The sequence below is a fragment of the Ooceraea biroi genome, chromosome 6 (genome assembly GCF_003672135.1).
Source record: "Ooceraea biroi isolate clonal line C1 chromosome 6, Obir_v5.4, whole genome shotgun sequence".
In the NCBI taxonomy this organism is placed as follows: Eukaryota; Metazoa; Arthropoda; class Insecta; order Hymenoptera; family Formicidae; genus Ooceraea; species Ooceraea biroi.
Genome location: NC_039511.1, coordinates 5449079 through 5464821, shown reverse-complemented (window position 1 = coordinate 5464821; position 15743 = coordinate 5449079). Strand labels below are relative to the sequence as shown.

Genomic DNA, 15743 nt, shown 5'->3' with positions numbered 1-15743 from the left:
CCGAAATTGCAATACCAGTAATTGTCGTTCTAATGGCAAGAGTCCGCATCCGGATTTATTCTGCTGAATAGCGGGGCGGCGCAAGACGCATTTATGGATACTCCTGCGTCGAGTTTAATCGAGAAGTCCAGAATCGTTTAAGTATGTCGCGCTTCTCCGTTTTTTAAATTAATAATTTAACAATTTAATAAATTAATATGTACATTTATGGCAGAATAATACGCACGCAAAATATAATGCTCGTTGTCCTTGGATCGAATTGCGGAAGGAAGAATTGCGAAAAACAGACACGAGGTATATAAGATTACTTTCGAGCGTGTATGAAAGAAGGTGAACGTGAAACTTGCACACGCTTGAGGAACGTTACGGCTTTGATTGATTTCCTGATCATGACTTATGTGACATATGTCGCGAAGGCAACTGTTTTGGATGTATTTCGCGTATAAATGAAAAATATCGTGTCATCATGAGACTGTGCGTGCGCAAAAAGATCTAATTTTACTTACGTAAGGGAGAGACGATTTTAATACGATTTTAATTCGAATTTTCTGGGAGGATTTATCCTTTCTTGATATTAATAATGATATTATATAAGAAAAAGATCAATTTTCCCAGAAAGTTTTTATGAAGGAGAATATTAATGCTATGAAAAGTAAATTGTAAATTTAGGAATCTTCATAAATTATTACATATTTGTATCTTTAACTTCAGTGTTACATTTAATTATTTTAATTGATGAACTACAAAGCGATAATCATGCACAACGATGTCAGATAGTCAGATAGTCAGACTTGGCAATCATTATGTCACGACTCTGATGATTCCAAACTCCTTTGATTTGACGAATGACCACAAATTACGGCATTTTTACTAATTTTCAGTCAAGCCGATTGCTCGCGTACACGTAAACAATCATTCTTGAATGCCCGGAAGTATATACTCCCGCCTGTAAAATTTCATCTTTTGCGTCTCCTATATTCAGTTCTTATATTACGTGCAGAAATTAGAATCTCGTAATTACGAATTGCCAAATGCTTAGAAATGCGTAAGAAAAATTGTGTTATATATTATTTTATTTTTATTATAAAAATCTATTAAAAATTTTTTATCAGATTCTTCCTAACGTGAATCGTGAAATCCTTTTGGCGCACTGTTTCTACAATGTTTCATGATTAATACCAATATTCTGGCATTCAAAATATGTATCGTTACGCCGGGCTAGTTCAGAATGATAAAAGATGCTGATATGTTAATTATCGTTCTATCAATCTGTAACGAAAATCTGGCTTATTAAATTCATAGGAGAATTTGATTTCTAATTTGATAGTTATTTAACAAAACTATTGAATAATATAAGAAATAAAAGAAAATATAACATTATAGCATTACAATATATGATATTTAATTTGGCTAAATGACACTTATAAAGAACATTAAATTAATTTCATAATTAATTTATGATACTCATTGTGCATATGCATAATTAATGACTAGAGTTACGTCTTTTGTCGACATGATGTGCGATGTGTGCGTGAATGGCATTTTGAAAATCCCATTTATTACCCCATCTATTTGATCGCTTGAAAGCTCTTGTCGCGCATTTGGTAGAAAAGAGAAAATTAGAATAACAATCTACGATTATAATTTTATATATCTTTCAATAATATATCTTTTCAATAATAAGATCTATTTTATCCACAATTTTTAGAAGAAACACTTGCAATTTCAAATTATGCATATATTAAATTAAACAAAACATTAATATTGAGATATGGAAATTAGGAGATCCCTCAGTAAATCGAATTAATAACCATTATTCTGTCAGTTGTAGCTTCATGTTTCGAAATGTATAAAGAGTATTTCGTAATGTTTAAATGAGAATACAATTCTTTGGAGAGCCGCACGCTCTGTTACCAAATTCGCTTGCTGATCGTGAGTAGAGATATAAAAATTATCGTGCAACTAGTTGCGCGATGTAAAGCTCTATCGTATTATAAGATTTTTGTCAAAACCTAGATACGAAACATTACGTTCGAAGACAAAAGTCCGAAAAGTCTGATCAATATAAAATGTTGGAAATGTAATGTTCGGCAAATTCGCTGATTTTTGAGATTCTAGAAACCTTTGAAAGGGGACAAGTAGTAGTTAAGATAAGTAATCGCTAAATTAATTGGAATTATGCATATATCTTTCAAATAAATCACGGAAAAAATACTCAACTGTGTTTGTCAATAGTTTTGTCAAACGTTTAGTTAATGTTTTGCGATTAGTTGCATCATTACCTAATGGTATTACGTCGCACAGTAATAATAAACTAAATGTTTCCGTAATGTATTTTTTATTATTTCTTGCGAGAACAGGATTGCAAAAATATTATTTTTCTGTTAAAGAAAAGAAGCAGTTCTGTAATTCCGATTTATGTAAGTATCATAAGCTTATTGATTTTCTAATTACACATAATTGACGATTTAACGATCATCATTATTAAAATCGCCGTTTTGTGCAATATTAAAATCACCGTTTGTGCAATAGATTATTACGTTTCCTATTTGTCATTGATGCAACAAAGTTTAAAAACGCTAACTGTTAGGAAGTAATAATACATCAATAACGATCCACGTGTATTGGAATGTTTAATTCATTGTTTAATACATTTCCAAAAATTTCAAAATTTGAAAATAAATAATATATATAATATCTATGTACATTATATAAATGGAAATATATCTATATACATAATATAATATCTATATACATTACATATGGCAAATTCGTAAACGTAATAAATATAATATCTGTATACATTACATATGACAAATTCGTAAACGTATTCCACAATTCAATTTAAAATAATAATAATAATAAAATAAAATAATTAAAAAAATATTAAATTACAAGCAAAATTTTTTAAAAATAAAACAATTTTCAAATTTATTATAAAACAAAATTTGTTCGTCGTGAATGAAATCGAAGTCAATCTATTTTAACATAACTCCTCAAAATATGCCCTTGAATTTAAATGGTGCAAAGGAAGATCAAGTATCCGTGATAACACCGCCTCTCAATGTCATTTGAGAACAGCCGTTTCCTGGCGTTCTTCGCCATTCGCTATTACTTAGCCGAGATCTTGCAAGATCGCAAGTCAAAGTATCTTCCGCAGTATTAATCGATCACTAGAGGTATCGGCTAATCGCGCGTCCATTCACTCGCTCGCGCAAAATCATTTCGCTGAGTTATTTCACAGCGGACACGTGCCACGCCGGTTTTCCGGGGATAGATAACATCTAGTGACCAACAATAGTTGTCATCTCACCGGCTGACGAGTGTCACGGTAGGGGAAGAGGTGGATATCGACTTTATAAGGCGTTCGAACCGCCGCCCAGATCATCCACTTCCAGCTCGACCATCCTCGGAACCACCACTGCGGGTCAATTGCGGGTCAGCCGTAGATCAGCAACCCCTCGTCGTCGAGTCTCAGTCGTCTAGACGTTTGGAAGGCACTTTCGTTGAGCTTCCCGTCTGCTCTTCTTCCTCATTTACAAGAATGGCGGCGAAGGCAACACTTATCGCGTTCCTGTTGGCGACGATCGGTGCAATAACTGCACGAGATATACGTGAGTAAAGTAATCTTTAATGAAAATTCTACTCCCCGCACGCGTGAGATTTAATATGGTTCTGACTGTTTCTGGTATTCGTGGTACGATATATGTGCACGAAAAAAAGGAGCTGTCATAGCTAAAAACTGCGTGTGGTAACTATTATACATATATAAATTCAATCGTAATATATGGACAGCTAAATTTTAGCTGTGATACCTATTTTATTAGATAAGGTTCCTAATTCATTAGCTGCAAGAGCAAACATTTTGCTGTAGCTTAGAAATTTATAGCTACGGTAGCAAAACTTGTTTTTTCTGTGTGCTTGTGACAGTTCGTGTGATCTCTCACGAATGTAAAATCAAATGTAAAATCACGAAGTTTATATTACTATAATAAAATTATAAATATTATTATTGCCCAAAGATTTGCATTATGATAAATATGTTGCTTAAAAAGTAGATCATGCATACTAACGTTACGATTGTAAATCAGGATCAAATTGACTTGATTCAGATCCTGAAGATAAGAAAGATGCACATTTTTGTATAATAAGTATTTATTATATTTCCTCTGTGTGGTACGTGTGTGCGCGCGCTTCCACGTGTATAGTTTTTATATTATATATATTTTATAATATATAAATTTATAAAAGTATATATTATATATTTTTTATAATAATTTTTATATTACTTATTTAAACGATTGTAAACGATTGTTTTCAGCCGACTTCCTGCATATTTGCAATACCCGCGACCCGCAGTACAATGATTGTCTCCTCGAGAGCGTAAGAACGTTGCAGCCTTATCTGAAGACAGGCGTACCGGATTACAATGTGCCGTCCTTAGAACCCCTCAAACTGAAGAAACTGACGTTTACTCCAACAAATAGCTTGCGGTTACAGGCGAGTGATATCGACGTGTTCGGTGCTAGCAACTATATTCCTCATAAGGCGAGGTAACTATATGTATAAAGATCATACTGTCGCGCTTGTTGTCAAAATCGGTTTTAAAAATAAATATAAAATGTACATGTTGCGATACATCTCAAATACATAATGGTTAAAAAAATTTAGAATCGAAAATATTCTTCTTACATAGAAGAGTAAACTGAAGATTGTTAGTGCCAAAAAAATATTATAACTTTGCAAGACATAGTTTTTCTCACAATTTTTGAATTTGCAACATTAAGGGTCTTGATAATTGAATTATGAGTTAATAATTTGTTATATAAAGAGAGTTATATACAGATTATCTTTTATACATTGTGATAGTACAGATTAATAGATAAATTTATAATTTATCTTTTTCGTTTCTAGATTGATGATCTATAAGAATGGCATAACATTTTCGAAAAAAATAATATGACAAAATTCAAATTATTGAAATTTTTATTACTAATTAAAACAAGAAAAGCAAAATTCTGCTTCATTTAACTGTTTCGCTCCGGCGCATTTGTGACAAAATGTGGACGGACCTAGTCGATGACGACTGGATACGCTGATATACGGACGCTTACGACGTATGACGTGCACACACGACTACGTTTTCTATCCTTTGATACGTCTGTCGAGTGTCACTTATTTCATGATAGTCAATTATCTGAGGCATCCAGTATTGTACCTAATAGTCATTTGACAACAATATCTTAGGTGCGAAGCGTGGAATATAGTAGTATGGACGTAGCTTGCACTCTTTGAGAGCATATATACGCCCGGAGTGAAAGAGTTAAGCAAAATTATATGGTCAAGCAGAACTTGAAACGCAGTTATCATTGCGTATCATAGAGATCTCTATGATTGCGCAATAAATTATTGCGCGAAGCGCGTTATTAAGATAATAATATCATTTTTTTAACGATTCATAGGATAAATATTAAATTGCTTGCGATATTACATTGATCGATGATCTTCGATTTAATAATTAATTCAACTTAGATTATATATGGTTACAAACAACATAATTACGTTTCGTTTTTGCTATTATTAATCGCTTCTGATCAATCGTTTTCGTATATAGTTTTTTTTTTAATACAGTCCAAGAATTAAGTACGGAGGGTAATGTTTGATAGTGAGTACCGAATTGCTTTCTTGATGGACGGATGGCTGAATGTCATTTGATTTATTATATCTATAAAATAGATTCATACTATTTTATTGAGGAAAAAAATAATATTAAAGTACCAGGAAAGTACTTACTTAAATCACGATAATGAAGATACAGTCGTTTCGTCCTGCATGTGAATGACCGTAATATGACCATACAAAATGTCAAGAACGTTTGTTTCCCGACAATTGCAAGAGAAAACGAATAATCGTAATGAATCTCGGAAATTCGAACGGAAACGGCAATCGTCAGCAGCGTTACCTCGCGACACGCGAATTTTAAGAGGATTCTCGTTAAACAATAGTATCGAAAGCGACATACAAAGTAGGAACGTAAGGAGGTATAAGGCAGTAACGCGGACGATAGAAGAAGGTCGATGCCATTTATTACAATTGTCAGTTGTCGTTGACGACTTCCCACATGCGAGAACCGCAAAATAAAGATTCATTAATCCGACAATTCATAATTCATCGTTGTACTATAAATATATATGTCAATGCGAAGCTCATAATGCGCACGTATCGACTCGCTTTAATGTGACATCATTATGTATTGCATTATATAATACGTCGTATTACATTATAGTAAGTCGTACATGATTGATATCAACATTCTTGGTAGTCGGCAAAGAGGAAACGAGAGTGTATTCTAATAATTAAGCATAATTTGCTGCTTGCAATTATGCAGCAACCAAGCATCCTCAATTAATATCGTATGGTAATGGTTCTTTTTTTTTGTTAGAAATTAAGCAAATGCGCGAGGAATTAACATAAGATTGTACGCATGTGAATTTGTTCTGTAGTATGATTATAGTAATAGCTATTTAACGGATTACGAAGGTATCCTTGTAAACTATAAGTAACGCGTGAGAAATTAGAAAATGCATGTGTGTGACAGTATGCTTGCTGTTGTTTAAACGCTGCCTTTATTATTTTTTCAAGAGCCGATACCGAGAAATTGCTTTACGCAATAGACATCGAATTACCGAACATCATCGTCGAGGGAAAATACGAGATGAACGGCAGGGTGTTGTTACTTCCGATTCATGGCTCCGGCGGATTGCACGGCAACTTCTCGAATTGTATAGGTACCTATACAATTATATCATGTATTCATATATCACATATTTTGTGAGAAATTCTGCAACATCTCACCTTTGATTAAAAAGAGAATTAACTCTAAATACCGCGTTAAACTTTAAATATTTAACATAATCATTAGTAATCAATCATAATTATCTGTAAACTGTATTTGCGAAGATTCGCAGGTCCTTCAGTTTGAATTTTCGCTGGTAACATATAACAATCATATGGTAAAAATTTCACCATTTATTTTGCGTGATATTACATGCGTAATCAATTTTCAGGCGCGGTCAGAGTTCTAGGTGAAAAGTATACAGAGGAGGGCGTCGAGAAGATACGCATTAAGGATTTCAATTTGAAGATCTCTGTGGGCCACGGGACGCTGAAACTGGACAACCTGTTCGGTGGCGAACAGGTACTCGGAGATGTCGTCAATAACGCCATCAACAATAACTTCGACCTCTTCATGAAGGAACTTCTGCCGTTGGTGGAGAAGGCGCTGTCCAAGGCGTTCCAGAATATCGCTGACAATATCGTTCAGCAGTTCTCGTATGAGCAACTCTTCCCCAATGCGTAAATCTATTGAGGTGATCCAGGCGATCGGGCGGGCTGGAAGATAGCGACGTAGACTAGATTCGGAAATGCATTGCACAATAACAACAACGGACCCAGGAATATTCAGGCCACTTCGAATCTTCAGCCAGGGGAACTCTTTCTTTCTGTATGAACCTTGGCTGAACAGCATCGTTCCACTTGTCACGGAGATTGTCTGAGATTCTATAGCGTATTTAATGCGACTTACCGATTTTCGCAATCGATGACAGCTAGGACAATTATGAAGATTACGGAATGACATCCATTGAGAATCCGACTGCAAATCATCGTGGCGGAAGATGTCAACAATCGACAATTACGCGAATCATTATTAATGATTCTGACCATGCATAATAAAGTAAATGCTATGCAAACATCGGGTTTTCCGATATTTGCAAAGCGTTTAATTTATTATGCGAGACTAACTACTAATGGATACGGAAATAGCGTGAAACAACCGAACGTTTCTTAATAGCACTATTTAAGGAAGACGATAATGCTTTTTAAAAAATTGAAAAAAAGACTAAAAGCGAAGGGAAAAAGTGTATTTAATTATTTTTATGATATTGAAATACTAACGAATCGTGCAAGAATTTCGAAAAATATATTTATATATTCTTGACAGGAAATGTGTTCCGCAAATGCGTAAATTTTCAGGATCTCTATCATTATTTCCACGTAACTCCAAATGAAGCTACTTTATATGATAGGCTACTGTATGAGCACTTAGAATTAGACTTGCAAAGTCCTTGATCAACAAAACGAGAAGCTTCTTTTATAAAAGTGAGATACGGTATAGGAAAAATTTTTATTTTTGCTTCAATTCTAATTCTCTCGATAAAAGCTATCGTGCGATTTTACTTTCTGAAAATAAGAGAGAAGATAAAAACTAGAAAAGTGATTTATCGACGCATAGTAAGCGCACAACGATTTTCCAAGTAGATTAATTCTGTCCACCATTTATCCCGACAGGTAAAAAGAAATCTGTAGAAACTGTGAGCTACTGGTATATGTATATATATATACATATATATATATATACACACACATATATATAATAAACTGCGCGTCCTGTAAGAGGTAATGGGTCCAGCAGGTATAAAAGAGAGAAATAGCGTGTTTTCCTTGTCTGATAGTCCAATTGTGTGTGATGGAAAGAAAAAGAGATGAGGGGTAGTCGCTTCTCTCACTTACTCATTCACTCGCTCTCTATCTCACAATCTCATGCTTCTCCAACATAGCGATCTTCCCAAAGCATTATGTGACAGAGAAAGCACGCCACAAACCATATTTCTATCTTTTTATCTTGTCCCCAACCATTCTATAAAGCCGCGCTACCGGTGAGCTCAGTGTATCCTTCAAAATAAATGGTTATTAATAATAGTCTTTAATTAATATTGACATTTTTGCTTCTTTCATGCTTTATTACACCCAAATTTGCATATAGAATGATCACACAAATCGATTCTTGTGCTTTTACGCAATAATCTTTAAATCAAATGCATTCAACTTTTTTTCATGATTATAAGAAGAGATGAATAACCAGTCTGTTTCATAAATTATTTAGTTTTACGTAAAGTTCATAAATTATGTCTATTTTCAAATATTATAATTATTTAAATTTATGTATAATCATTATTTAAATTTAATTTTATTGCATCTCAGCAAGTGAGCAAAACAAGATTCGACATAAAATAATTATTTTTATTTTCAGTTTTAGAAATCAGATAATATAATTTTCTTCTAAAAATTTACTAAAGTTGAGAGAGAAGATATATATTTTTTATCTTAAAAAATGTTTCTAACTGTATAATAAAGTCAAATATAATATTTTATTTAGATTCTGGAACATGACGCCACTTAGAGCACACTTTGCTCTATGAAATATTCATAATTTGTAACCAAAGGCGAATATAATCGCATGCAAAAGTAACATATAAGCATTTACATAAAGTCAAATATCATTTGAATTTAATCACGTATAAGGAAGCACTCCGTTACAATCACTGCAATTATTATTGCAACATATTATTATTGCAATTATTATTGCAACATATTACAATTAATGATTTCTGACTCACATTTATTTCGACGCGAACAAGTTACGTTGAAGTTGACAACATAATCAGATATAAGTACGAGAAGTATGACTAAGAACACGACTTATATAACATGGCCGATTCGTAGAGATCTGTTTTTATTTCATCTGTTTTTTTCTAATTTTTTAGTATTTAATTTTATTTCTATATCGCAATATCGTACAAAACGCATTATTTGACGAGCACATGCAAAACTTGATACTATCAATGTTAGCTTAAAATAATACATTTCTTTTTCTTACAAAATAGTAACTCGTATACTCGTAACACTCATTGTGCGCAATTGAAATAACGAGATTATAAAATTACAATATAAAATCAAAACAAATTTGAACACGAAGCACAATTGCTGCATGAATAATCAAGATAAAACCGTAAGAGATAAAATCATGTCTGCATAACGAAATTTCGTCGTTGCGATTTGATTCATATGTTCGCTCCTCCATTATTTCGTAACTCGCCGCATCACACAGCTCGGTACGCAAAATCATCACGAGCGTCACGTTCAACGTGATGCAAGTTTTCCAATTTGACTATTTCTTGTGATTACTGACTCGTTCTATACAAGTTTTTATTAACAATCGATTTTCTATTACCTAACTGATCTAATAATTATATGACCGATTGTAAAAAAACTTGTAAGGAATTATTTAGTTTCACTTTTTAACGGATAAAAGATTCGCATTACTGATTACACCAATTTAGAAGAAATAAGGTTGTTCAATCGGTCCTTTTTTAATTCGATCACAAGACGGTGCAAACCTGACCTTGCGACAATATATCTTAACAATTTCTCGTGTAATTTACGTTCGATCGGGGAAGAGCTCTTCGTAAGTGAAATGTTTGACTATCTCGTTGGCAATCAGCAGAATCCGTTTCGAAATTACTTCTTCCAAGAGCGGCTTAACAACCGCAATGATATCCTTTTGATTGCTGCCTATGAAGATACCAACGATCCTGCTCAGTTCGCTCCTCTCTCTCTCATCCACATTGAGTTGAATGTCGTACGTTTTGAGATCGAGATTTATCTTCATCTGTGACATGTACACGTATCTCTTGCCATTTTTAGATGTTATTGTCAAGTCCATGTTCGCTATCGCTCTTACGTCATCTAAAGGAAAACACAAAAATACGGTGATTTCAGCGGGATAAAATTGGGTTTCGAACCGTATTTTACATTATAAAATTTCCTATTATAATTATAATTTTTCCTCAGCTCTTATTAGTTTTTAAAGTAAAAAATCTTATATATCGAAAAAATCTTATGTATACCTGTCTTAACGAAAGCATCTCCTTTCTGATTGATGGGTATCACTATACGTGCATCGATATCGTACGTAGCGTTTATTATGATGTGATTCAATATTAAGTCAACCTTAAAGTGGTTCTTCTTAAGATCCGACTGTAAAGATTTTACGTCGAAATCGCATAGTCCATTTATAACTACATTTTTCAAATAAAATTTGGTGTTAGGTGTATCGGCTACGACTAGTTTGTCGATGATCACCGGTTCGAACGCAGGAACACTCAACTCCGGGATACCCATGCAGAGCTTATCTTTCATATTGTTAACGTTGTCTAAGATGCACTGATTGATATTCGGATCTCGGCGGCCGCACACATGAATGTAGGAGGCTGCAAGAAAAGTTTCAATCATCTCTGTTAATTTATACACTGAAAAAAAACACTTTTTGAATTAATTAGAAATCTATAGGTAGGTTCAGTCTGTCTGTTGGAAAATGGACAAATCCTTTAGGAATTAATAGAAGATTAATAGAAAGTAAGTGCAAGCGTATCTGTCACAGAACAAGCCGTGTTCGAGGGACATGTTGTTGCATGTTGGTTTCTACATGAATTCTTTACAAGACGTTCTCTTTAGACGTATAGTAAACCACACGCGAGTGAATGCTCGATGAGAAATACTTCTCTGAGATTGCATTTGCCCAACATTCGCCTTCGATTAGATGCACGAAGGTCATAATTGATTATACAATTTTTTTCAAATGTTCCTTGCATGATTGCTATGTAATATATTATCCACATGCCAGATTTGCACCACAATCTGTTTGTCGTTCTAATGTGCTCGCGATATCGACGTCGCCTTGTAGTCATAATGGCAAAGAAAATAGGAAAAAATTGCTCGTTACGTGCAGAAATAGTCCTTTAAGGTCAGATCTTCGTCGTGCGTTTTTTTTAAGTCGCGATCCGAGTCTTCAAGTGGTATGACTGTATGAAGTATTTCCGCGAATATTATAGCAACGATATCACAGATCCAAATTGTCTTCGACACCAGTGATTTGAAATATGATAATTCTTTATTTACGACCAAGAACTGGTGAAACAAAATATTGGTAGCACTACGTTTCGACCTCAAATTAGGGTTCTTATCAAGTGCGAAATAGTCACTTTCTACAAAAAAATACATAACACAAACTATCAAAGACAAAATTATAAAAAAATTCCGCAGAAATTCCGCAGAAATTCTTTATATATATTTTTATATTTTTTATTTTTTATAATTTTGTCTTTGATAGTTTGTGTTATGTATTTTTTTGTAGAAAGTGACTATTTGATAAGGATCCTAATTTGAGGTCGAAACGTAGTGCTACCAATATTTTGTTTCACCAGTTTCTTGGTCGTAAATAAAGAATTATCAGATATCACAGATCTTGTTAAAAATGAATCTGAAGAGCTTTTTTCATTCGTTTTACTTACGTATTTCCGCTGTGACATAAACAGTCAGCAGCGCAAAAACAAAGGCCGCGACGAACATTTTTCGAAATTATAGAAATTCCTGTCGCGCACGGTGCACTTTCCGAGATCGTAATGAGAAACGTGTCTAACAGATATACAACGGTCGTGATCACGACTGATTTGCGCGAACTAATCCACCTTATATATGTACTTATCGTCTTTCATGTACATTGGATTATATGCAATCTCCTTCCACAGTAAATCACTAGCGTGATTTATTCTTCAAAGTTCACGGTCGACTGATATATATCAAAAAATATTGAAAAAAATGTATATATGAACCATACGAGAGAATACATGATACATATGTACATGAAAATTTCATGTTTTTAATCTGTAAGTAAACCAAAACTTCCTGTTTTGGAATAACATTTGCAACATGTTGATTCACCTGCGAAACACTGGTAGACATCATGGACACACATGATACATGCTTGAATAGAATTTACGCAAGAATCTTACGTCAGAAGAAACATGTTTCATTTAAAGTAAATTATTTTCATGAATATTTCATAGAACGATTATATAGAACAAAAACATGATGCGACACGATTGCATCTACAGTTGAATTTTTATTTGCTTTATATTTTCAGATAATGCAAAATAGTTATAATAAAACAATTGCAATTCTTCTGTAAGATTGTAGTTCGTTTTTCTGTCTTTTTTGAATAATTGTGACAAATAATAAAGTTCACATCAGAAATATTTCTCTGCATACTTAATTTCTAATTTTTTAATATGTTATGGTTTAATCGATTAGTTACAATATTATTCAAAGAAGATACGAAGGGAAATTGAGACAACGACAGATTGAATCGCTCTCGACTTATTGTTTTAAATATTTACAAGATAATTCCTAGAAAATCGAAGAATTTGATAAAATAATTTCGTGAACATTAATGCAGGTGCAAACAATATCACGTTCTTGATACATTTGTGGAAATTTTCTTGCTTGTCACGACGTTAATTGCAATCATATTTAAATGTTCAACGTTTACCGGTTTGTCAGGTGTAAAAATAATCGTTTTTTATGTCTTTCGTATCTAACAAGTGTTTGCGACATGGCAGAATACAACCGCTGCTATATAAACACTTAGTGGTCATTGCAAATATTAGATAACAAATCTAATATTTCAATTAAATTTAAAAAAATCGTGCATTGCAAGAGCTATTATTGTGACGTACAAATTAAAGAAAATTTTTTCCATTTATTTTTATAGAGTGCCATTACAGTTTTGTCCTTTTTACACATTTTCGCTTTAAAATAATCTCAGGAAATGTAAAGTCACAACATCACAACACAACAAGATTCTCACAGAGGCGTTAAAGGTCGCATCATTACACACTTAGAAAAAGATAGCGCGTTTAAACTCCGTTACGTATAGTACCAGGATCTTTCGCCTCTCCGTTAATATACGACATATTGATTTTACGTCAATCTGGCATTTATCGTCTTCTTTACTAGGAAACAGCTTTACTGGAAACTCTTACAATTGCGAAGAAAAAGCATACATTTAATAAAATAACTCTACCCTGATTTACACTCTGGCCAAAATACAAAAATCGTAAACAGGAAAACATTCAGACAATTCACTAAAAAAGAAGAAAATTTAAAAGCATAAAATATAAATACTGCGCAAATATTAATATTTCTGGATAAACAGCAAAAAATATGTGGCTGATACAAAAGAACAATACGTGTGCAAAATGATTTTTGTATTATTTTAAATATCTATAAGTAATCGTATAATTTAAGTAGAATTTGGACAATGATGCGAAGAGGATATAACACGTAAAGAATAACAGTATAAATGTCCGCGTGTTATGGTTTCATTATCTGAATTAGTAATCATTTGTTTGAGTTATTTAATTGAATATGCATGATTGAAAATACAGTCGATAATTTATAATTACGCAAGTGATCTGTGATCGCAGTAATACAAGCAGACTACAAGCGGATATCCAACAGTACGTGCCATCTAACGTCTGCGATCATCAATACTATTTTTACTTCAGTGTGAGACTTCTTATGCAGTAGTTAATCAAAACGCATTAAACAATTATTAAATAATTTTAAGCAAATGAGATAGAAAAAGAGAGAGAGAGAAGCCAGAGCAACATTTTATAATCATATGAATCTAGTTATCTGCTACTAACACATAAGCCTTTTTTTAGTATGAAGGTTTTTTTTAGTATTCTCACAGAAACGTTAAATTTTTGTGGAAAGATAGCGTGATCTTTTATCTAAAAAAAATATTATTGTAGCTTTATTTTGACCAAGCTGGCAACATCTGATGTTAAAACGCACAACGTTGGTCAAAATAAAGCTACAATTATATGAGTTACTGGCTTATTATTAAACGATTGAAACATAAAAAAATATTCTTAAAATTAGCATTTAAAATAGCATTTAAATGCGTTGTATTCACTCAGAATTAAATTCATTTAAATGCTATTTTAAATGCTAATTTTAAGAACATTTTAAGAAAATTTAAAATAAATCTTCTTAAAGGAAAACTTTAAGCACAGGCATTGTAAAAAGATATTTCTTCATGTACACGCTTCATTCAGGCTCTGATGCGACTGATACCGAAGAAGATACAAAATGTCACTTATTTTTCATTTGTATTTCTTTTTATTCAAAATACATTTCTGAGTGAATATAACGCTGAAAGTGAAGAAAAAATTGTTCGGAGCAATCTCTATTCCGTTTTTGGAATAGCCTCCAAAACCACAGTCAAAACCCTTTGGATGTCCTGAAAGGTGTCATAACTCTTTCCTTTTTTTGTCAACCTGAATTTTGAGAATAGTTAGAAGTCACACAGAACCAATACGGAAGATGCGACTGTGTGATGCCTTTTCTGGCAAAAATCGCGTACAATCTGGGATTTGTGCCAGTGCATTGTCATGCAGAAGCAAGACCAAGACTCTTGCGTTTGACATTCAGGACGAGCTCGAAGAATCCTGTTTCACAAATTCAGAACATCCAAATCATGATCAGCGTTTAGTTTTGTTCAGCTTGAAACAATATTTGATATCAGCTCGGTATTCTATAGTATTTTCGACGAACGTCAATAAAGCATTGTCATAATTAACATCAAAACCAATGACGCAGACATATATTAGTGTCTTTAGTATTTTTGAGTAATCATAAAATGTCAAGGGCTTCATAACGCAATCATTCATCAAGAAATGGCGCAGCAGGGAAAACAATCTAATTTTAAAAAATCAGTCAATCGTATCAAAGACTTGGACAGTCCGTAATCTCCGTTTGACATAATTGTTACTTCGTTCTAGGTAGTTAACGGCTCATACATATGTACACATGTATGAATTAATTAAATGACAAGGACGATGAAAAGAATGAGGAAGGCATTTTTACAGCAGATTTTATAGCCGATCACTGCAACGTGCATAATAATCCTACAACCAGGTGTCTTAATAATGTCCTGTACTTACAGTTTACAGTTTTAGTTCACAACCAACGATCTGGACCGTGTAACTTTCAATTTT

At 33.2% G+C, this 15743-nt stretch overlaps 2 protein-coding genes across 2 annotated transcripts; one reads left to right on the top strand and one right to left on the bottom strand.

Moving 5' to 3' along the window:
- The first annotated feature begins 3385 nt into the window (after positions 1-3385).
- Positions 3386-8760, top strand: LOC105286660 (circadian clock-controlled protein). Its single transcript, XM_026970393.1, has 4 exons — positions 3386-3614; positions 4322-4553; positions 6643-6788; positions 7068-8760. The coding sequence occupies exons 1-4, from the start codon at positions 3545-3547 to the stop codon at positions 7358-7360; spliced, it is 741 nt and encodes a 246-aa protein (XP_026826194.1). The 5' UTR covers positions 3386-3544; the 3' UTR covers positions 7361-8760.
- Positions 8761-9189: 429 nt separating this feature from the next.
- Positions 9190-14913, bottom strand: LOC105286656. The gene is made up of 3 exons (XM_026970394.1): positions 12192-14913; positions 10749-11111; positions 9190-10587 (listed from the first exon to the last, which is right to left on the bottom strand). Exons 1-3 carry the CDS (start codon positions 12247-12249, stop codon positions 10280-10282), a joined length of 729 nt encoding a protein of 242 aa, XP_026826195.1. The 5' UTR covers positions 12250-14913; the 3' UTR covers positions 9190-10279.
- Between the last annotated feature and the right edge of the window lie 830 nt (positions 14914-15743).

Coding starts and splice junctions, on each gene's coding strand:
- LOC105286656 (XM_026970394.1), bottom strand. CDS start 12,249: ATGTTCGTCGCGGCCTTTGTTTTTGCGCTGCTGACTGTTTATGTCACA. Junction 11,112..12,191: donor TTATGTCACAGCGGAAATAC/GTAAGTAAAACG, acceptor CTTTTCTTGCAG/CCTCCTACATTCATGTGTGC. Junction 10,588..10,748: donor AGATGCTTTCGTTAAGACAG/GTATACATAAGA, acceptor GTTTTCCTTTAG/ATGACGTAAGAGCGATAGCG.
- LOC105286660 (XM_026970393.1), top strand. CDS start 3,545: ATGGCGGCGAAGGCAACACTTATCGCGTTCCTGTTGGCGACGATCGGT. Junction 3,615..4,321: donor AATAACTGCACGAGATATAC/GTGAGTAAAGTA, acceptor GATTGTTTTCAG/CCGACTTCCTGCATATTTGC. Junction 6,789..7,067: donor CAACTTCTCGAATTGTATAG/GTACCTATACAA, acceptor ATCAATTTTCAG/GCGCGGTCAGAGTTCTAGGT.